Here is a 23,351-nt window from a genome sequence, read left to right on the forward strand (position 1 = left end):
TCTCCATGGTGGCTCCCTCCTTCTGGAACTTCATCCCTCCAGAAATTATACTGCCCCTGAACATGTGGTTTTGCCAGCAGGCCTGGGGAACCCAGAGTGGGATGGAGCCCATTAAATGGCTGATATGAGTGTATGTTGTCGCCAAGCAGGTGGTTGGGGGTTATTTTATTATTTTCTGATTTTTTCTGATTTTTATTCCTTCTACATTGTGTTTTTATTTTCTGTAAGCCATCTAGAGTAGTCATTGGAAGGCTGCCATATAAATTTAAACAAACAAATAAATGAATAAATAATAAAAAATATTTTGTTTGCAGAAAAAAGTTTTGTTAAGTATGCCAACTTTCAAAATCATCCTAAATTAGCATACTATTACTTCTGCCAGATCAGCCTGTGAATGAAAATCACTGGGGGAAGATTTTTTTTCACCCAAATCTTATTAACTTTCTGGACAGTTTCTGGATTTATCTCCTCCACTAAGTGTTTGTAGAGGAGCAGATGACATGAAATCACAACACAAACCCCGTGACTAATGTAAATGTCAGGATGCAAATACAAAAGGCCAGGGTTTGTGTTGTGGCATCATCACACATTTTGTCATATGTATATTTTATAATCCCAATTTCTACCAGAATTTGGCTTCCTAGGATAGTTCCTGCTGTACATTTCTCTGCTTTTCTCCCACAGGTTTTTGTGAATTTCGCTAAACAGCAGATGGAGGATGAGGAGATTCCTCTACACCCTCGTGCAGCTGGAGCTAATAGAGAGATGAAAGTGACTCCTGTTGTCTATCGGCACATAAGCAAATAAAAGCTGTGTGGCAGCTACGCCAAAATTTCCAGTTGCTGAAGACCAGACTGACAGAAATCTTCCAAACTTTAAAGAAAGTGGAATAACATTACAGATTTTTAGTAAGAACCAGAATGAGGGCAGTGAATTCTAATCTGACAGATGTATTGCTTATGGCTGAGAATAGCCCACACTGCCTGCTATGTAATGGCCAAATGTTATGTTTAATTTTTCAGTATCTTGGTTCGTGGTATTCTGATCATTTTTATTCAGGACAAACATTATGCAAGACCTACTTTGAATAGTTCAAATCTTTAAAACAGCAGCTACCGAGCTGTGGTGGCGCAGTGCAGGGGTGGGTTCTACTTACCTTTACTACCGGCTCGCAACGGGGCCATGCGTGAGAGAGCTTTGCTCGCGCATGTGCTCTTCTGCGCATACGCAGAAGCATTCTGATGATGTTGGGGTCAGTGGGCGGAGCCTCCCTCCAGTTTTACTACCGGTTCTATAGAACCGGTCCAAACCGGAGGCAACCCACCACTGGCGCAGTGGTTAGAATGCAGTACTGCTGCAGGCTACTTTTGCTGACTGCCAATTGCCAGCACTTCAGCAGTTCAAGTCTCACCAGTTCAAGGTTGACCTCAGCCTTCTGAGGTCAGTAAAATGAGGACTCAGATTGTTGGGGGCAATATGCTGACTTTGTAAACTGCTTAGAGAGGCCTGTAAAGCACTGTGAAGTGGTATATAAGTGTAAGTGTTATTGCTACTATTGTGGTGGCATATATTTCAAAGCAACAGTTACAGCCACTCAAGAGTCTACTGGAGTGCACAGCTAGAATAATAATAATAATAATAATAATAATGATGATGATGATGATGATGATGATGATGATGATGATGATGATGATGAACAAATTCACAGCCCTGTAGCGGCTCTTATATAAAAGAAGGCAAAGACTTTTGCTATCCTTCAGAATATCTTCAGAAACAGGACATCCACTACTGGCAAGACTGCAGCTCAAGGTTTCTTGACCTAAGTTGGACTAACAAGGCATCCATAAACTCATGTCTGTTTAATAAGTTTTATAGAACATTTGAATATTTAGTAGAAAAATAATTACAACTAGTCCTCAAGTTAGAAGCACAAAAGGTTCATAAGTAGTTTTGGTGGAGGGTCCATTGCAACTTTGAACGGTCAAAAGTGACCAGCCATAAGTCAAGGGCTACTTACAACTGATTTCCAAACTACCTTCCCAGAAGTATTGCGTGCTGTACAAAGACTTTAGAGTTTCTATGTGTGAAGTTTGGGGTATTTTTTAAATTTTTACATATCATTGATATGATTGAGCATATTGCTTTTCTGGGTAATAAAATACCAAAATTTGGCCACTCACTGCCGTGGATGTTCTAGTCACACAGTAATTTCAATCAAGTTTAAAATAAAAGTTTCAGTTTATTACATATTATCTCTTTACAAATAGCTGAAAAATGTACATTATTTCTAGAGAAATAAATCTGAAACATCCCAGGTTCCTTTGTCGCTACAGACTTCTTAAAAATTTAAGACAACATTGTACTGATTTCTTGATACAATTTTGCACACATTTTTTAAAAAAATACATGGGGCATTTTAGGGGAAAATATAATGCAGGATTGTTTAATATTTCCTTGCATCCACGCATAAGGCTGGAGGACAGCAGTCGATAGGTAACCTGCTGCTATGCATGTTTACTTGAAAGTAAGTCACACCAATAAGACTTACAGTCAAATAAGTGTGCATAGAATTGAAGTATAAACATAAGCCTTTCCAAGCATGAGAAATGCAGGTAGTATAAGATACTTTAGCTTTAGCTAAAGCACCAGCTTGCAGGATGTGGTGAAGTTAATGTAGGGAATGCATTCCCTATCTAATAGGGCTTCATGAAGACAGAACATGCCAAAGACTGGGTAAATATCCATTGCCTTATCTATTTTGTTACCTTCAGTCAATTTTATTTTTATTGGTAGCTTTGCTTGCCAAGACTACTTGTTCAGCAACTGAAGTTGTGACAGCATTAGATGTGTATTTATAAACGGTCATCAAAGTTCCAGCTATTGCAGTGTCCACATGGCCATATGATTATGATCTGAACAAGCAGATCATAATCTTGGCAAGCAGCTTGCAATTTAAAACAGTTGCAGCATCCTGAAGTCATGTGATTGCCATTTGCGACCTTCCCTGCTACTTTCCCAAAAGGATAGGATAGGATAGGATAGGGTAGGATAGGATAGGATAGACTATTGTCACTTTGAATGTACACTAATCGGCATACATTAAAATGAAATTATGTTGCATGCACAGCAAAGTCAATGGGAAAGCTGGCAGAGAAGGTTGCAAGTTGCTCATGTTGCCCCCCACCCCACCGGCCTTGCTGTGCCACGTATTACACTCTCCTCTCCTTACTTCAGCCTCCCTGCACTTGTGCTCCATTGTAGCACCCCTTCCCCCAACTCATACACAGGCTATGCTAGCACCTGTGGCATCCCAAGCGCCTTACTTGAAACTCCTGCTTAATGACCCATCCATCCTGGAGTTTTGATGGCAACACGGGGTGCCTGGGATTGCTTAGCAATGAGGCCATGCATGTCATACTTTATGACTGCGTTGCTCAGTGACAGCAATCCCGGTCCCAACTCCCATCAACCCAAGGTCTATTTTTATTGGGGATATTTTTATAGGCAATCTCCACAGAAACTTATGTTTCTGTTTATTTTACTAAGCTTAATTGTACCTCAATCATAAGCAATTCTGAGTAGCTTATTGGTAGGGTCACCAGATGGTGTATTGACTGCTTCCTTTCCTTGTGATCCTACTCTAGTTCTGTGTACCATGTTCTAAACCAGGGTTGGGAATTGGATCCAGTCTTGGTCTGAATCTCTTTGGCCCAATGGGTTATAATTTCAGGATGTAGTAGAGTTTAAAATAATCTCTGCTCCTTTTCTATGCAGAATGAGAATGGGGAAACATAGTGTTCTCCATTCAGGACTAAAGGGAGTCATAAATCTCATGGAACACTTTTCCGCTGTGCATTCTCCACAAGTTGCTCTTCTAATTGTCCAATATATATTGCTATCTATAAAGAATAGGACAACTGTGAAGAAATGTGCCTTGCAATGTAAACTCGTTCTCTATGTATTTTGTGGGATGTTACTATGCAAGCATGAAGATTTTGATAAGTCACTTTGGCGCCATTGTGGTTAGAAACAGATGCCAATGTCAAGTGTGCACATTACCCAATCAAAAGAAATACAGTACAGGGAGAACCTGACTGGGGCTGCTGTAGATCCTCCATTTTGAGGGGAAGCAAAAGGCAACTCTTAGACGATCTGTCTATAGTGAGTATTCCCTGGGAAAGCCATGCACTGGGTGTGCTTCCAATCAGCAGGGCAGTGATGAGAGGGGCCCTTGGGGGATTGAGACAGGTTTCAGTGCAGGTTAGATTAAGGCCAAGGCCCCCAGGCTGTAACATGCTGGCCTCATAAACCAGATTAGGCCTGTAGGCTAGAGGTTTCCCATAAATGACCTGTACTGCTTGCTATAGCAAGCATCTTATACCAGATGCAACCTTGTTTTCTCTTTTGGATGCAGTATGGATGCTCATGATTTTTTTTTCTCGGAGTCTAACCCAGAGAAGCATCAAAACCATCTACTTATCTTTTACTTTGGCGGATCAAACTGAAATAAAATATGAATGTGTTTCATGACCCTTAAGGCAATAAGATGAAAAAAAAAGAGGAGTCAATGCTAAAACCTGCATATTGTGAGCCCCTCTCACTGTAGCACAGTATTAACATGCATCTGAAATAATCAATCTAAATTATTTTCATATCTTGGCTCCATTGCCAACAGTCTTCTTGGACGTCCATCCATTTTGCTGCTTATAATTTAGAAAGGGAAAAAAACATTGTTCTTATAATAAGAAAGGAATGATGGACATTCTAAAACTAGGGTAGTCCTTAAACTCTCGTATATAAGTGCAGTGTTTGTCCTTTGCCCAGATCGTCATCTGAATGAAACACAGCAAGGTGAACAATCCCACTGCAAGAGAGAGAAAAGGTCATTAACATTACAAAATATTCTATTAAATACCCCAAAATTTTAAAACCAAGAATGCTATTCACCTGAAACGCACTGAGTCATGATAGTAAAACCAATCCACGTTCCCAGCTGTAATGGCCAAGAAGATTTAGAACTATTTCACATGATTAAAATTGCTAAATGCAACTAGTCCCTTTATATTAAAATAATCAAACATAACTAGTTTTAATATCAGTTTGTAAAACAAAAGAAATAAAACATAAACATGCAACTAATTAAAGACACAGCCAATATCTTGGAAATGCGTCGCTACATATATGAACTTCTGCTTTAAGATCTTCCGAATAAGAGTGTGAAAATATTTCCCAACTAAGTTAATTAAGATAAAGTAAAGAAGGAATACAGTTCTTAAATATTAGTAGGCAGAGATACAATGTGTAGGGCCTTTAAAAGAAAAGCACTGACATCTACTAATTGAAGATGATGGTAAAAAGACATACACGAGTGCTTTGAGAATTTTATTGCCGCAATTGGCATGCCTCACAATCATAGAATTTAATGAGGTGTATCTAATGTTAATGCTATATATCAACTGCCTGCCTGTAATGCTCTTTTTTGCCTCAATTTACCATGTTTATTAAGGAGCAGAAACAGTATAACAGCAAAATGGTTTGAGTTGTATTGCTAGGACTCTCCTTCCTGGAGGCAATTTTAAAATAATAAAATTTTGATGATTTATTTTTAAAAATTAGTAATTCCCTCTTTTCTCCTCATACATTGAACATAAAAATTCACTTCTGATCATTATACTAAACATCTTTTTAGGTATATAATCTACAGTGAAATGGAGAAATTCTGGTTAGTTTTTTTACTTTATAGTACTAGGAATTGTAAAGCCTTGCAAAATCACCTAGAGATATCCTACTATTTCAAAATTTACCTCCTCCCCTTCACAGGTTTATATCAAAAAAGAGTGTGAAGCTAAAATAGCTTGATGTATTCAAATATATTCAAATGGCCCACGTAAAATAAATTAGAAAACTATCTGTCTAAACTGCTTCTGCATAATCTGTTTTCCACAAATGTTTCCATTTACATACATTTCTAATTTATTACTGATTTACAGTAGGTCTTTCCATTTGCAGTTCTTTAAAAGAATGTTATTCATTTTTTCCGGTGTCCTTGAAACTGTAGCAAATCTGAGGCAATCCGTCATCTGCAAGAAATACTATGCAGCGATTTCACCTATTGCTTACACTATGTTTCTGCATTCATTTTTTCTCTTAGTTTCCCTTCTCAAGTAGTATTCTGAGCAGGTTCTGTGAAGTACAGAATTCGGTGGTTTGTCATACATAGGGACATATTTAAGGGTGCAGTTCAAGCTTTCAAGTGTTTTAATAAGTGTCCCTATAGCAACATTAAGCATATATACATCAAGCAAAACCAAAATTTTGCAATATTAAAAGTGCTTACCTCATAGGTATAATTGGGGCATGACACAAAATAAAATAGCCACGTGAAAGGATTCTTCGTTGGATAAGGGATCTTACAGGTCTTGGATCCTATCAATTGAAAGATCCAAAAAATTTTAAACTACCTGCTCTGCTTTGTGTAGGTTTTTTTAAATACATCCAATATTTTTTCTAGCATGAGGCTTGGTAGGTAGCATCAATCATATGGATGTAATTATTATTCTCATATCAATTTATAGTTCACTTGCTTTTTTCATTGAGGTACCCTACCAGAGATACTTCAATTCTCAAAGCATTTTACAGTATTAATGTATAATTAATGCATCTATCTTTCAGCAGTCCCACCACTGCCAACCCTTCTAGATAAGCAGTTAAAGAAGGGGAAGCAATTTCAAAGAAATGCCTATGTTTCTAAGGGCTGAGTCTCACAATTGCCCAATGATATAGGTAGTCCTCGACTTACAATCACACTTGAGCCCCAAATTTATGTTGCTAAGTGAGTTAAGTGAGTTTTGCCCCATTTTACAACTTTCCTTGCCACAGTGATAAGTGAATCATTGCAGTTAAGTTAGTTAACTGATTCATTGTTAAATGAATCTGTCTTGCCCATTGACATTGCTTGTCAGAAGGTCGCAAAAGGTGATCACATGACCCTTGGACGCTGCCACCATCATAAATATGAACCAATTGGCTGATCTGATTTTTGATCACATGGCCATGGGTCGTACATGTGAAAAATGGTCATGTCACTTTTTTCAGTGCGCTGTAACTTTGACTGGTCACTAAACAAACTGTTGTAAGTCGAGGATGACCTGTAATGATAGTATGTTGATCAAAGATAGCTCAATCAGAAAGAAAAAAGGAGACAGATTTCTTCCCCCGTAACTGGGGCAGAAGATGACATTGGAAAAAAAGAGGTTATAACAAGTAAGCATGCTCATGGGACAAAGGCTGCTGAATCTTGCGGAAAAGTAGGGATGGAGATACAAAATAGATAGACTACAAAATCCTGGAGCAACTAAAACCCAAAGCGAGAATGTTCCACACTATAGCATTTTCTTACAGCCATATTTATCTCATTTTACTTTGTACAGCAAGCTGTTGAGATCAGCCAGATTCATGGAAGAGCTCTTTGTAAGATTCCCCCTATTCACCTATATATTTATTCAATATAAATGTAAGTCAACAGTAACCTCAACAGTATTTAATTAGAAGCAAAACACTCAGCTTTTTCCATCTCTTCTCAGATTACTAAGTGTAACATGGATAGAAAAGTTTCCAGCTTCACACGTCTGCAATGAGAGAGAATGAGAAAGTGGATGAAAATAGAAGCAATGAAAGAAAAGGCAGTTTAAATAGAGAGGAGAGCTCTCAGTATGTTTTTTCCCTAATTCGAGAGAGCTAATTCTCATGCAGACCTAGTTCTCATGCAGACGGGGTACTTACGGGACCGCCTTCTGCCACCAATTGCCTCCCACTGGCTGGTTCGCTCCCACAGAGAGGGCCTCCTCAGGGAACCGTCAGCCAGACAATGTCGGCTGGTGACCCCCAGGGGGAGACCCTTCTCTGTGGTAGCACCTACCCTCTGGAACAATCTACCCCCAGAGATACGAGTGATCCCAGACCTCCGGACTTTTCGTCGAGCCCTAAAAACTTACTTTTTCCAGTTAGCCGGGCTGGCCTGATTCCATGTTGGTTTTAATGTTTGATACTGATTTTTAATTGAAATGTTTTAAATTATGGGCCAAATTTCATTTAATTATTTTTAAAAATTATTTTAACTTTTGTGTACAAATGTTTTTATTCTGGCTGTTCACCACCCTGAGTCTGAAAGGAGAAGGGCGGTATACAAATCTAATAAAAGATAAAGATAAAAGATAAAGACCCATTTGGTCCACTTCAGATAGATTGGGCTTCTATTCTGAGTGTGGATTCACAGAGAGCCCCAACACATCGGGAAGAATTCCTTAAAAATATCATCTCTTTTGTCCTGTTTTAAAAGCAAAATCTAATTTCTGTTTACACCATGGTAACTCTGGATTGCATGGTGTTACAGCTTTTTTGACACATCTTCAAATACAGGTAGCCCTTGACTTACAACACAATTGGGGCTGGAACCTCTATCACTAAGCAGTGTGGTTACAAGGTAAATTATGCCTGATTTTACCATTTTTTTTTGCCATGGTTATTCAGTGAATCACATGATCATTAACTAAATCCAACTTCCCTCATGGACTTTGCTTGTCAGAAGCTCTCTGGGAAGATTGCAACTGACTATCACATGACATCAGTACATTGTAGCCAACTGCCAGGCTCCTGAATTTTGATAGTGACCACAGGAAGACTGCATCAGTTTTAAGGGCAAGGATCAATCATAAATCACTTTTTTTCAACGCATATAGCTTTGAATGGTCATAAGCTGAGGACTACCTGTAAAGCTTCAGTTGTTACGAATTATTACAAACATTTGATTTAGATGACAGCTCTTCTACTAGGTCATTCCCCAAACTGCCAAGACAAAAAGTTAAGATTTGATTTATCTGTGTAAAAGGCTGATTCATCTTCGAGCTTGTAAATTATCTAGGGGCTCTGGGGATTCAGCTCAGATAGCTATTCAAAATCTGAGGAAGAGTTATTTTGCTAGCTCTGTCAACCTCTGTGCTGTATCTCAACTGCTCTTGACAGCTGGGCACTGAAATTGTGCATTCCTATGGGAACCCAGATGATTCCTCTAGAAACACATTGAAGCTTTTGTGTTTCTGCATAAAAATAAAACCCTTCATTGCTTTAAGAAATCAAGAACAATGCATTGTTCATTAACACTGAAGGAAAATGCTTCTGCAGATGATCCTTTATTGCCCTTATATGGAAACGCTTAAAAACGTGCGTAGAGTACCATATGTATTTAACTAATTTTAAGTAAAGTTTCTTCCTTGGAACACTCTAAAAGGGTAAGGTAATTGCAAACAATGTTTGCAAATAGCCAAATTTCTAGCCACACTTTCATAATATATACTGTTTTGTATTGTGTAGCTAAGATATGGAAAGAAACTATTCAGTTTTTTGCTTTAAGCCTGTTATCATACTAGCAGTTTTAAAGCACATTTATTTTCTTAATTCTGAAGATTTATAAGGCTGCCCTTTTCACAATTTCTGAGAAGGGCAGCCTTCTAAATTATAAATGATAGCCTTATAACATTATAAGTACAGTACACAATAACCCAAAAAAGTCAAAGACATTACACATAATTGAGGATAATGATAAAAACATGCACATCACAGAATAGACCCAGCGCGGGAGAAAAAGCCAGGCTTGGTCTCTGGGAAGAGCCAATAGGGATCATTTTGATAGGTGTTGAGCTACAAATAGAACTAAATAAATAGCATGGTAAAAGATCTATCTGACCATGATAATTTTCTTCTAAACCAAAGGACAGGGCTCAAATAGCCTTGCTAAAACCACATACGAGCTTCTAGTTTCTGCCAAAGTATTCTGATTACATACCAATTAGTGTAAATTAGTTCAGGAAGTTGCCAGTAGAATATAAACATCCAGAGAATTACTAGAAACAATATCTTAGTATGCAGAAATTTGTGTGGCACAAGAAGACAAGCTCCACACAAACCCTGAAGATGTCATACACATAAGGAATTGTTTGGAGGTGACTCCTTTGAAACATGGAAAGTGGTATACTCTAATTTTATTCTCACAATTATGCTGTTTGGCTGAGAAAACGTGAGTGACTGAAAACCAACCAGCAAGCTCCTTGGTCAAATGGGGAAAAAAACTTCTCCAGTCCTGTAACTACTACATCACAGTAAGGTCTTTGGTAAAGCATTCACTTTAAAAACACAATGTTTTATTAAGGTTGTTATTTTATTTCCATTCATTTTACCTTGCTCCTCTCTTTCCACCCTTTTTCCTTACTGGCCCTCTACCAAGACAACTTCTAATTCAAAACACTCACAATACACCCTCTTAATTTATTTGAAGATTGCAACATATTTTCCAGGATGACACTTAATCTCATATGCCATGTACAGAGACAAACTTCAGATACCTGTTCCTTATTGCAAAGTGTAAAAATATGAAGAGAATGCAGATAAAGAGATATAAATTCTAAAAATAAGTAAACTACTACTTCCATTTTTCTTTCCAAATGCCTCTAACCAGCTTTTGAAAAAACAATGTTGGAAAACACTAAAAAATAATAGCAGTGTGTCTCATCTCCATGACACAGGAAATGTGTATTTGCTTTAAAACTGCCTTAAACATGCTTTCTGTCATTGGCTGCAATGGGAATAAAAGAAAATCAAAAGAAAAAGGAAGACAGAGAAATGAGAATGTCTCTGGCCTTCAGTTCCTGGTCTCCTGTTTTGAGACCTTTGAGCGTGGGTGAAAATTGCAGTTTTCTTGGCAAGGTTTGGAAGTGGCCTTGTTATTTTATTCCTAGGGCTGAGAGCAAGTGACTGGCTCAAGGTCATCCAGCTGGCTTTGGGCCTAAGACAGGACTAGAACTCACAGTCTCCTGGATTCCAGCCTGGTGCCTTGGCCACTACACCAAACTGGCTCACTACTGGCCTGTTATTGGCAAGATTTTAGATTCATCACACCAACATGCCAATATTATGCTAGGGTCATACTGACTAAATGTGACAATAAAATTGCAATGAAAAATTGCTCAATGTGACAATAACAATTACAAATCTTTCTTACTATATATTTTTTAATTTGCAATATACTTACCAGGAACATGATCAGAGCAAAATTGACTTGTTTTTGTCCATAATCTGCAGAAGAAAATATTTATGAAGGTTCAGCTGAATGAAACATTCAAATGATTTTTCCTCTTTTTTTTTTTGCTACTTACATGGTGGTGTGTAAAGAGGATGATTGATATAAAAAGCAAGCCAGGCAGCAAATCCCCAGTAATAGAAACAATTCTGTAAAACAAGTCATTTATATTTTTGTTAATTTTTTATATTATAGAGGTCTACAGAAAATATAGAGTGTGTGCACTCAGGAACTATGTTGTCAGTTCAAATTCTTTATCTAATCCTAATGTATATAAACAGAATGTGAGCAGGTACTACATATTCAAAGAAGAATTAATTTTCAAGTTATGTTAACAAAATACGGGGAAATTATGTTTCTTCCATTATAACAGTATCCCCAACTTGACTTTTTCCCCAGTTAAGTGATTCAAATATAATTCAGAACTTTCCCATTATTTTGTTCCTCAGAACCAAAGAAATAAATATCTGTGAATGAAGTGCAGAGAAACAAATTATGCTTTCCCTATGACTCTCAGTCCACAAAAATGTCAGTTTATTATTATTTCCTAACAATTTGCAGTATTAATGCTACCAAAAATAGTTTATATGACAAGATTTAAATGAAGTGCAAAGAAACAAATTAGTATGCTTTTCCTATGATTTAGTCTACAAAAAATTCAGTTTATTATTATTTCCTAACAATTTACAGTATTAACGCTACCAAAAATAGTTTATATGACAAGATTAAAAGAAAGAGATGTTTAAAACAGTAAATGCTGTTTAAATGTTTAAAAACACTTATCTCACATTCCTAGCAGCACTTTTTAAAAATATAGACCTTGCTGTTATAGATATACAGTATTTATAACATTCTGGAAGTGAGCTCGCTAAATATGAGGCCCAGTTTGGTAAATTTTTAATACAGAATATTTTAGAGGCACAAACTTCTCCAATCAATGATGGCAAGTAGGGCAATTTTATTCAGCGTAATTATGGACTTTAAATTCCTCAAGCAAATTAATACTATTTCTTACATCTTATTTCAGACAAAATCAACCTATGCTAGTGTTTATAAATAATGGCTGCACTGTTAAATTCAAGCATCAGGATCTTCTAGCATTTCACTAAGACAAGTTGAAGAAGTAGGTGGATATAGGTTAGAGATCTGTCTGATAAAAACAGCATTGCATTGTAAACCCCATCCCTTTGTATATACGTTGTGACATCGCATAAATGTCCAAAAGAAGAGGAGTTTGGGGTGTGATGATGTGACACTAATTTTGTCCTTTTTATTTAAAAAATAGCAATAGGACCTACGGATATTAATGGGTAGATGAAACCTAAAACTTGTGTCAGAGTGTTTATTTTTGAAGCACAGACTTGATAGCAATTCAACTAGCAGGATATAAAGGGATCTGTGAGTTTGTGTAAACAAACAAAATCCTTCTGTGGAACAGGATAAACTTAAATCAATTTCTGAGTTGTTCTTAATTTTCTTGGTATCTAGAGATATAGCTGAGGTATCAACTATCCCGTTTGGCACATTCAACAAAAGAAACTCTTGGCTTTTTAAATTAACCAAGAGTGTAGCTTTCTTGAAAAATCCATCTAGGCACAGCAGAAGCAAAGTCAGTCCTGGGATTTTTCCTGCGAAAACCCACATAGGTAACTTCCCTTTTCCCCTCCAGGCCACCCACAATTCATAGTTCACCAAATGCATTCTTTTGCTTTAGGAAAAGCTGTCTGCTTTGGTCAAACAATTCTTCATCACTTGGCCTTGTTAGATAATGTATTTCCGGCAACAGACGGTTCACTTACATGTCACAGCCTCCCTCCCTCCACCCTTAGGAACTTATCACCCTCCTCCCGTCATTGTTTGGCAAAGCTGCGAGCGAAAGCAGGTACAGGCAGTGGTGAAATCCAATTTTTTTCTCACCAGTTCTGTGGGCGTGGCTTGGTGGGCGTGGCAGGGGAAGGATACTGCAAAATCTCCATTCCCTCCCGACTCCTGGAGGAAGGATTTTGCAAAATCTCCATTCCCACCCCACTTTGGGGCCAGCAGAGGTGGTACTTGCCGGTTCTCCGAACTGTTCAAAATTTTCACTACTGGTTCTCCAGAACCTGTCAGAACATGCTGGATTTCACCCCTGGATACAGGCAACTATGGAATGAGTCAGGTTTGACATGAGGGCAGGTCCTCTGCTCCAACTACCTCTTTTAGAATTTTCTGAGACCATGAATTTCACTTTAGAAGCAGGTAGGAAAGAATTTAGGTTCAATAGTTCAGGGGCCACAAGTCTACACCATGGAAGTGGAATGCGTGGGTGAAATGAGTAGCAGATAGTTTAAATACCAGTAGGAAATCTAAGTACCAATACCCCAACCGTAAAGAGCTTAAAAGCTCAGTGTCAGCATCGTAATTGTGCCTAGAAATGAATCTTACGTTAGAATGCAGCTGATTAAAAGCTGCCAACCCATAATCCTACACAAGCCAAAACAACTTACTGACCTTATGTCCCATTTTTATAACACTGCCTCTTCTTCCAACAGAACAAATATCTTAAATCTCGCCTCTTATAGTATGGTTCAACTAGCATATGTAGCCCTTTATACAACCAACTAAAAGAACCTCAGTGACCTCAAAGGAAAATAAGCCTGGTACGATGGTCTAGAAAAATGTTATATTTGCGGGAAATCTTCCCTCCTGCAGTGAATAAAGGGAGAAAAGGAGCCTTTGGAGAATGAAAAAAGTTGTGTGTTAACTTTGTACACTACAAAGACAGTCTCTCTCTCTCTCTTAGCTTTCAGGGTCATACAGCAAGCTCTGCCCCTTTTAGGTGTGAGTGACACTGCAACAGAGATAGAGAGTGCGGTTTGCTTTGTAAAACTTCTTTCTTCATTTTGAACCCCACTGCCTTTTCCCCCCAGTCACCAACACTGCTGATTACTAACATAATAGAAGCCCCATTAAGAAGCTATTTGGCGATGGCTACCGTCAATCAAAAATGTGGAGTTTACTGTGAAAATAATTATACCTGAAAGATTTTTGCCTCTTCACATTTTAGAAAGAAACTACCTCCTGTCTTCATATCAGAAGATGAAAATAGGTAATAGTATATTTATAATGTCACTTTTAACAGACCAATGCCATACAGTCATTGTTCCATTTTTAAATTCGACTACACTAACTTTGTAGGACAGCAATTCCTGAGTCTGCTCTATACCGTAACAAAAAATACTCCCCTTCCATCAGATGTTGTGGAAGCGCTTTCAAACCATCCTTCTCTTAAATCTTTCCGACTTCTTATCGTTGTTTCAGCCCTCTCTAAACTATTGTCTAGATAAGGGTTTCTCAACCCAGACAACTTTAAGATGTGTGGACTTCAATTCCCAGAATTCCCCAGCCAGCAGGGTTGAGAAATGCTGATCTAAAAGTTTGATTACAGGCCTCACATCCTGAGCCAGCACCGATAATCCACTTCTTGACTAGAGCCGAATGCATCCTTAAAGTACTTGCTTAAATATGTTCGCTGCCTTGAGTTGTTTATAAAAAAAAATAAGGCAGGAGAGAAATAGTAAAGGTCCTTACTTGTTTATTTCTTTGATATATATAGAATAGTGATTCTGCAATGTGGAACATTTAAAAAATACAAATCATGTAATGTAAAACAGACAATAGCCAAGAAGCCAAACCAATCTAGGCAGATAACAATTACTTACAGGTTCTAACAATCCATGTTTTGGAACAGATCCATGTCTTGAAAACCTTCCAAAAAGCCGGAAGGATCAGGGCCACCTAATCTTAAGGGAAATGGTGTTCCAAAGGGCAACACAGCAACCGAAAAACAAACCCTCTCCTTGAGTCTCACAAGTGGACATTCTTGATTGACAGGAACCAGAGCTATGCCTCTCCTCCTAGATCCAATGGACCATAATAGAAGGATCTGGGAAAAAATGGTCCTGCAAATAATATTGCCTGTAAATCCTGCATAACTACAGATGAGAGAGAGAAAGAGAGAGGGGGGGAGGGAGGGAGGGAGATGAGCGAATGAGAGAGAGAGAGAGAGAGAGAAAGAGGAGAGAAAGAGACAGAGATGAGAGAGAAAGAAAGAGGGAGAAAGAGAGAGATGAAAGAGAGAGAGAGAGATTAGGGAGATATGAGAGAGAGAGAGAGCAAAAGAGAGACAGAGATGAGGGAGAGAGAGATGAGAGGGAGAGAGAGATGAGAGACAGAGAAAGAAAGAAGAGAGAAAGAGAGAGAGATGAGAGAGAGATGAGAGAGAAGAAAGAGGGAGGAAGAGAGAGATGAGAGAGAGAGAGAGAGACGGAGAAAGAGAGAGATGAAAGAGAGAGAAAGAGAGAGAGATGAGGGAGATATGAGAGAGCGAAAGAGAGAGAGAGATGAGAGAGAGAGAGATGAGAGGGAGAGTGATGAGAGAGAGAGAGATGAGAGAGAGAGAGGGAAAAAGAGAGAAAGAGAAGAGAGAGGGAGAGGGAGACATTTCCCACAGAAAATACTGGGAGCCAGAAAACCGTGTTAATTAGGCAGAAATTAAAAGGGCATTTTCTTGCATCATGTGCTCCGAGACATAATCTGAACTGCCAGAAAAAGGCCGTCCCTGGAGAATAGCTATGTTTGTCCTCATTCATCCCGATGTTCTCCAGTGGCAGAGAAACGTGTGTTAAAAACTGTCTCTTGCATTGAACAAAATACAGCAGCAAATGCTCTAATTAATGCAAACAACCAGATTCAAGCAAAGCACGTGTTTTCTCTCAAGAACATAATCTGGGTCAAATAGTAACAGCTTCTACAGTAAGTGGTCTTTGTTTCAGGGGAGATTGAAAGAACTAATGAAAGAACTGGCCAGTTGCCACTGGATAGTTTATTCTCCAGATGCAGCATCAGGAAACAAAAATCTTAATGAGAACTGCCTGCTAAGAGCACTTAAAGACCTAAAGAATTATTACATCTTTGCTAAAATCACTGTATTTTTAATTTGGAACAGTATCCCCCATCCCAAGAATTCTATATACAAAACCAAGTGGAAATTAACAACTATTTACAAACAATGTGATCTGATCTGGATATATTATATATATCAGAGAGAGTCAATATGCGATTATTTTATGTGCATCTCCCACCACAGCAAAAGATAGAGGGAAAATATCATAGAAGTCCAAAAATCAAAGGCTCATTCGTTTTTGGAGGCACCAGTCTACCTATTTGTTTTTGGAGGCACCGGTCTACTCATTTGTTTTGGAGGCACCGGTCTACCATCTGTTTTTGGAGGCACCAGTCTACTCATTTGTTTTGGAGGCACTGGTCTACCCATCTGTTTTTGGAGGCACCGGTCTACTCATTCGTTTTGGAGGCACTGGTCTACCCATCTGTTTTTGGAGGCACCGGTCTACTCATTCGTTTTTGGAGGCACCGGTCTACCCATTTGTTTTTGGAGGCACCAGTCTACCTATTTGTTTTTGGAGGCACTGGTCTACCCATCTGTTTTTGGAGGCACCGGTCTACTCATTTGTTTTTGGAGGCACCGGTCTACTCATTTGTTTTTGGAGGCACCGGTCTACCACCACACTGCCTTTTAACACTGATCAGCTGTAGGGTGGCCCTTTGAAGCCCCACAGCAAGAATTTAAACAGTTTTTTTCCTTCTAGCTGATCAGCTGGGACTCGGGAGGCAGCAATAGATTGGGGGTGGGGCCAAATAAAAGGTAAGAATAATGCGGGGGAGGCAGGAGGGCCCACCTCCCGAGCAAAGAGAACCGGTTCGGTGACATCATATCATCACCGCTACCAGCTTGGCCGAACCGGGCCGAACCGAGAGGAACCCACCACTGATATATACCAACCCTAACCCTAACCATTATTTTTTTTAAAAAACCACTACATTTATTAGCTTCATTGTTCTTAAATCATTCAATACCTCCAGAAACGCCTAAAAGAACACTTAATTTAAGGATCAAATTATAAATTCAGAAACACCTATTTTGGCTCAGGATAACTCAGAATTGGGCGGGATCGTGTGATTGATCATTTTGCTCCTTAAAATACACAAACACACACACACAAACACACACCCAGAAAGCCAGAGAGAATGATTTTAGCCTCATTTTCAATCTACTGTACTTCATTTCCTCCTTCAAGAATTTTTAACACAGCAAAGGATTCAAATCAATCCCCCACAAGCATTTGGAATGGTTCAATCCCAGGAGAAGGCGCATCAAGTTACATTTTGCAAATCGTCCCAAGTCCAATTTTTTTCTACACAAGGATAGTTGCAAGTTTGCAACATTTTAATGAACCAGAAATTCCCTCGGTTTTGCTGATGGAGCTGAAGTCTAGGAGTACATTTTTTTTAAAAAATCTGTAAAATATACCTTGCTATTGTGAAGTTAGCTGCAGGCCAACTCAAGCATCAGCATGGTGTAGTAAAGCCCCTGTAATTCTAATAAACCCACCGACTCCACAGTCTTAACAGGAGAGCATGTCCTAGGAAAGCCACTCTCAAGGAGCATCTTCCCGCTTGGCTAGAGGAAAAAAGATCAGATATCGCAGTCCCATGTTTTGCAGCAAAACTTTGGAATGGCAGATTTCAGTAGTGGATGTTAAATGCTAACAGAGAACAGTTCCTCATTTTGAAGAGCATCATTTACGGCCCAAAGTTGTATTACAAACTGGGCTCCTATAGGGAGTGGCCAGATTAGATTGCATTCAAGGGCTGCAAGTAGATTTTGTGGCAATTTACCTTAACAATATTCCTCAGTGGCATAGTCCCATGGGAGAACCGATGAACAAATATTGTTTCAATCAACCTTTTGATGTAGTGGAAAGAATGGCAGATACATGCCAAGCTAGAAACAGCAAGATAAAAGCGTTTCAGAAAACTAAAAAGACAAATTGGGCAAGACATTTGGCATAAAGCTGTGATGCCCCAAAATAAACACCTCCAGTCTAGAAGTGAGACTCACTTAACTACTGGATGTCGGCCTGAAGTAAATCTGTCATCCTGGCCATAGATAAAAGGCATACGGAGATAAAACACAAAATAGATGAACAGTGGGCCCGTATATTCTATCAAAAACACCTGCAAAAGAGAGAGAGAGAGACGCTTATTAAAACATTACCTTTTGGTTGCATGGAATATTACAAAGCTGATGCGTAGCCCAGCCAGCTCCCTCTATCAACATTGCATGCAGTTCTCCCAATCAGAATGGATGATGAATGATCATTTGCTATAGCCAAGACTTTGAACCAACATTTTAACTTGCTGGCTGGTGAATCCCATATATCTTAAAACTGCCACTGTTGAGAAACACTGCTCTAGAAAGTACTCTGCTTATTTCCCCTGAGGCTGTCATTTTTTTTTTCTATTTTACATAACTGTCTTCATTGCCTAAAAATTGTGGCTGCTTGTATTTTAGCTTTGAAACGGTATAAACACTGCGATGGTTATTTTGCAATCTGAGATGATGTTGCCTTTAGCACAATTGAAAACAATAGTGCTTAATACAGAACACAGACTGGTTAGATGGTTGGATTCAAGGCAAAAAGCTGAATCCCCAATTCAGAACTAAGACTGATCAGTTCAAATGTGTTCCTATGGGAGAAGGGAAATAAAGGTGGGATAAGCAAATGAAATATTAATATTCTTTCTATGTATCTGTTAATGAATGATACATTGGCTCAAGTGCATAAGACAAGCCTATTAAAATACCTCTTGCAGTTGGTCATTATAAGCATTATGGCTCAAAACAAACTACCATGTTTCCCTGAAAATAAGATCTGGTCTTATATTTTTGGGGGGCTCCAAAATAAGCCCTAGGGCTTATTTTTGGGGAAATATGATTTCAGGGTGATCAGCCTGGCTGGGCTCCCCACCTGCAGCGCATGCACAAGAGGTGGCAAGCACACGGGGACCAACGGTATCTTGCAGCAGCTGCAGCCCTTGGTCAGCGCACTCTGGGGCTGTGCAGCCCACACAACGCAAGTGAATTGATTCCCTGTCCAAGAAGCAGATGGAGGCAGAGCACCGGGGAGGTGGGGGGAGGCAGGTAATCCGGACATGTTGCGCGGGCCGCTGGAAAGCTGAAAGTCAGGGGGCTGGACCAGCGACCTGCTGCTCTAGCCCATCGACTCTCAGCTTTCTGATGGCCCGAATGGCGCGTCCAGATCGCCTGACTCCCCCCCTCCGCCTCTGCCTCTGCCTGTTGTTGGACAGGGAATCAACTCACCTCTGCTGCAAGGGTTTTGGCTACTGCTGGACACCATCAGCCCGCACTCACTCACCACCTCCTGTGCTGGCCATGCCCCCCTTCACTAGGGCTTATTTTGGGGGTGGACTTATATTAGACACACACTTAAAATCAGTCTAGGGCTTATTTTCTGGATAGGTCTTATTTTAAATCAACCAAGTTGTATTTTGTGCATTGATTCCAGGTATAAATTGTTGGTTTGTTATCAAGTTCCCATTTTATCTTATGATATATGCAAGTAGTCCTTAACTTGGCAACATGTTGGGCTGTGTAACAAGTCTGAAAATTGCTAGGCTGGCAAAGATTGGGTAGCAATGTATTGGTGCTGGTCTAGGAAACAGGGGACTGTGAGACCTAGTTCTGCCTCAGACATGAAAGCCAGCTAGGGACTTTGAGCCAATCACTCTCTCTCAGCTCAACCCACCTCACAGGGTTGTTGTTTTATGGGACAAATAGGAGGAGGAAGGAGCATTAGGTATGTTTGCCATCTTGAGTTACTTATAAATAACTAATAAAGTCAGGATAAAAATCTAATAAATAAGTAAAAAAACACAAGGAGAGGGAGGACTCTAGATTATAACATAACCCACTGTGCTCACAAATTGTTGTGGCCACAAATCCTGGCATCATCTAACATTCTCACTTGAGCGCTGTCTTTTTAAAAATTTCTTTTCCCTTATCAGATGTTGTTTTTGTTCTTTTAGCAGATATGACAGGCAAAAAGCCAATTCAGAAAAGGGGCTGGTCACAGTATCTTTGTGCAAAGAAGCACTTTACCTGTTTAGGTTCTCCTGGCACTGAAGTTCAGAAAACAGAAGGCAAAGATGAAAAGTTGGAAGAATTGATTCTGTTCTACCAAAGTTGGCACCATTCCATATGATTGGATCAAATGACTGTTTCCTTCTCGCCCTAATTTTGGAGGGCTGCATCCTCTCCCTACTTTCTTATTGCATCCCCTAATATAGACATTACACAAGCTAGGTTTTGTCTGGTTGCCAAGCAACCAGTGCTGCGTTGCTATGGACTTGCTTGCCAAGTTTTTTTGGTGATTATATTTTTTTCCTTTTGCATCCTTCATCCCAGCAATTTGAGTTTAGAAAAGAACACAAAAAGGCGGGAGGTGCTTTCTACCATTTTGCATTGGAGAAAAACCTAAATAACATCATAATGCAAGATATTATTGAGGTAAAACAGCAATTAATTAAAATATATCAAAGCTGAGGTGCTCACCATGGTCCATCCAATTTGCGGTCCTAAATCTTTAAAATAGAGAGTAGCAGTGGTGCCAACTGGGAGCAGTTGCAGGATTTCCTCATTCTTCAGGGACTTTCCTTCTGAGAAGATGAGAAGAAGTTGTAATATGAACTGAAGTACACAATCCCTCATCAAAGATTGCATTTTCTACAGCTATTCTTTCCTATTTACCTCATGGAGTCTTCACTGGCATCAAAACCTTTCTTCCATTTAAGAACATTTGAAGGAAAAGAAAGGAAGCATTTGAAGACATGGAAAAGGAAAACACGTCAAATGATTCTACATGACGTTGTCAATACAGATAGCCCTCGATTTACCACCACAATTGAGTCCAAAGTTTCTGTTGCTAAGTGAGACATTTGTTAAGTGAGTTTTGCCCCATTTTATGACCTTTCTCACCATAGTTGTTAAGTGAATCTGGCTTCCCCATAGACTTTGCTTGTCAAAAGGTGATCACATGTCCCCAGGACACTAAAACTGTCATAAATGTGAGTCAGTTGCCAAACATCTGAATTTTGATCACGTGACTATGGGGATGCTGCAATGGTTGTTAAGTATGAAAAATAGTGATAAATCACTTTGTTCAGTGCCATTGTAACTTCAAGCGGTCACTAAATTAACTGTTGTAAGTCGAGGACTACCTGTATACAGAAAACTGAAGCAAACCATGGTCCCATGTTTCTCAGGTCTGCTGTCACAATCTCTTATGTTGGGCTATAATGGTAACATTCTGTATGCAAAACATGAGCTCACAGTCTAGTCTTTGGAAAACCAGGGTGTTAAAAAGAAATCACAACAAAAAGTGTTATACACAAGATTTTCTATCAGAACTCTGTCTCAATAATTGGTCCGACTTTACAAGAAGATGGCCTTGGACCTTTGTTGAGGAGCCTGCTTTTCATACTATGCAAGGAGGAGAGAAGGAGAAGATCAGCCAGCAGGGGAGAATTTTTATTTTGATTCCCCCTCCCTCTTAAACAGCCTCACTTCTGTCTATGGATGCAGGAGTCTAGATCTCACTTCACAGAATTCAAAATGCTAATTAAATATGTTTCTGCAGCGACTTAGATATGTTAGCAAATAACTAATTTTTTGAAAAGATTTTAACATCGTAATCTGAATGAACTGCTTTGATTTAGAGAAAACTGCAATGTTTAAATTAATCTCTCTCTCTCTCTCTCTCTCTCTCTCACACACACACACACACACACTTGATACTTACTAGGATCAAGCCTTATAGATTGTCTTGCTGGATACCACTGAGGATCTACAGGGAAAAACAGAAATGCATAATTAAAAACACGACCTTCCTGTCCTCTGACTTTCCATTTTAAACTCAACAAATTATAAAAAATCTCAATTCGTGCAAATCACTTCTTTACTCATTCTTTCTATAATTTGCCTGTTTGGGTTTGGTGGGATTGATTTCCAAAGTATTACACAACATTTCTGGCAAAAGTAATATAAACATGTATAATCATATGTGAATACATTTCTGAATAAAAGCACGTATAAAGATAAAATATATAAATGATAAACATCTATGCTTAATGTTGTAAGCCTCCCAGAGTCGCCTCGCAGCGAGACAGTGGCAAATAAAATTTAAAAATAAAATAAGTATATAAATTCCAAAACAAACTTTTTGGAATTTTTCTGGCAACCACCTTCTGCTTTACCAAATGAGCTTTGCAAGATCTGTACTGCTAACTCAACCCAGAAAACCCTAAGCCAGTCTTCACCAATTTGATACCCTCTAGCCAGATCTATGATAATTCACCAAAGCCAACTCGCCGTGGCCAACACGACACAGCCAAATTGCTGCAGGCAACATGCCGCGGGACAACTAGCCATGGTCAACTCACCACAAGACAACTCACTGCGGGACAAGAGTTACACTAATATCAAAGAGCCCTGGTGGCGCAGCAGACTGAAGCACTGTTATTAACATCAGCTGCCTGCAATTACTGCAAATTCAAATCTCACCAGGCTCAAGGCTGACTCAGCCTTCCATCCTTTCTAAGGTAGGTAAAATGAGGAGCCAGTTTGTGGGGGCAATAAGCCGACTTTGTATAAAATATATACAAAAGTATGAAGGCTATTGCTTAACGCATTGTAAGCCACCCTGAGTCTCCGGAGAAGGGCAGCATATAAATCAAATTTAAAAAAAACAAAAAGAAAGGATGCAAAAGGAGGGACAAAATGAAATGTGAATGACAAAAATTAAAATAGTTTTTTTATTTATTTTAAATAATTTTAAATAATTTTTATTTATTTTAAATAATAACTTTAAATTTAAATGATTTAAATAATTAAAGTGAATTGTTAAATTGTTCCACAGCAAGTTGGCTGCAGTAAGTTGGCCACAGCAAGTTGGCTGCAGCGAGTTGTCCCATTCTGACTCTAGCCATAGGACAGCCATTTGTCTACTTCTGAGAGGCAATGGGAAAGGAAAGCTAGATACATAACACATCTGAAGAGCATTGCAGTGAAAAAGGCTGGCTTAAACTTTCAGCAATTAGTAGAAAGAATTATTAGCTCGGCTTTGAAAAAGCTTATGTCATTTAGGAATTTCTGTATGCTCCTCACAATTATGTATGATTTAATTAAGCACTGACATCCCTTTTAAAATAAATTCTGAAATGTAGATACTCACGCATCTTGTGGAACATCACTTGAATGTCACTTATTGTAGTGTGTGGCTCAACCTAGATAACAGAAAAC

General features: G+C 38.9%; 2 protein-coding genes across 4 annotated transcripts in view; one reads left to right on the forward strand and one right to left on the reverse strand.

Moving 5' to 3' along the window:
- ABCA4 (ATP binding cassette subfamily A member 4) overlaps nt 1-2,314 on the forward strand; it is a 120,639-nt gene extending 118,325 nt beyond the window's left edge. Inside the window, exon 50 of the mRNA XM_087890693.1 lies at nt 685-2,314. Within this exon, the coding sequence (XP_087746819.1) occupies nt 685-807 (123 nt within the window). The 3' untranslated portion in view covers nt 808-2,314. The remainder of the gene's footprint in view (nt 1-684) is intronic.
- The window catches only part of LOC117677238 (very-long-chain enoyl-CoA reductase-like), a 41,587-nt gene continuing 20,455 nt past the window's right edge, over nt 2,220-23,351 (reverse strand). The window contains exons 3-13 of one of the 3 annotated variants that reach the window (XM_034437300.3): nt 23,284-23,335; nt 21,853-21,897; nt 20,607-20,710; nt 18,093-18,208; nt 17,870-17,975; nt 11,208-11,280; nt 11,084-11,127; nt 7,565-7,628; nt 6,338-6,426; nt 4,948-4,993; nt 2,220-4,864 (exon numbers count right to left, since the gene is read on the reverse strand). In XM_034437300.3, the coding sequence (XP_034293191.2) occupies nt 4,737-4,864; nt 4,948-4,993; nt 6,338-6,426; nt 7,565-7,628; nt 11,084-11,127; nt 11,208-11,280; nt 17,870-17,975; nt 18,093-18,208; nt 20,607-20,710; nt 21,853-21,897; nt 23,284-23,335 (867 nt within the window). In that variant the 3' untranslated portion in view covers nt 2,220-4,736. The remainder of the gene's footprint in view (nt 4,865-4,947; nt 4,994-6,337; nt 6,427-7,564; nt 7,629-11,083; nt 11,128-11,207; nt 11,281-17,869; nt 17,976-18,092; nt 18,209-20,606; nt 20,711-21,852; nt 21,898-23,283; nt 23,336-23,351) is intronic. The other 2 variants (XM_034437301.3, XM_034437302.3) reach the window with 2 other exon arrangements.

This window comes from Pantherophis guttatus, chromosome 3, assembly GCF_059756535.1.
Source record: "Pantherophis guttatus breed Tessera chromosome 3, ASM5975653v1, whole genome shotgun sequence".
Lineage (NCBI taxonomy): Eukaryota > Metazoa > Chordata > Lepidosauria > Squamata > Colubridae > Pantherophis > Pantherophis guttatus.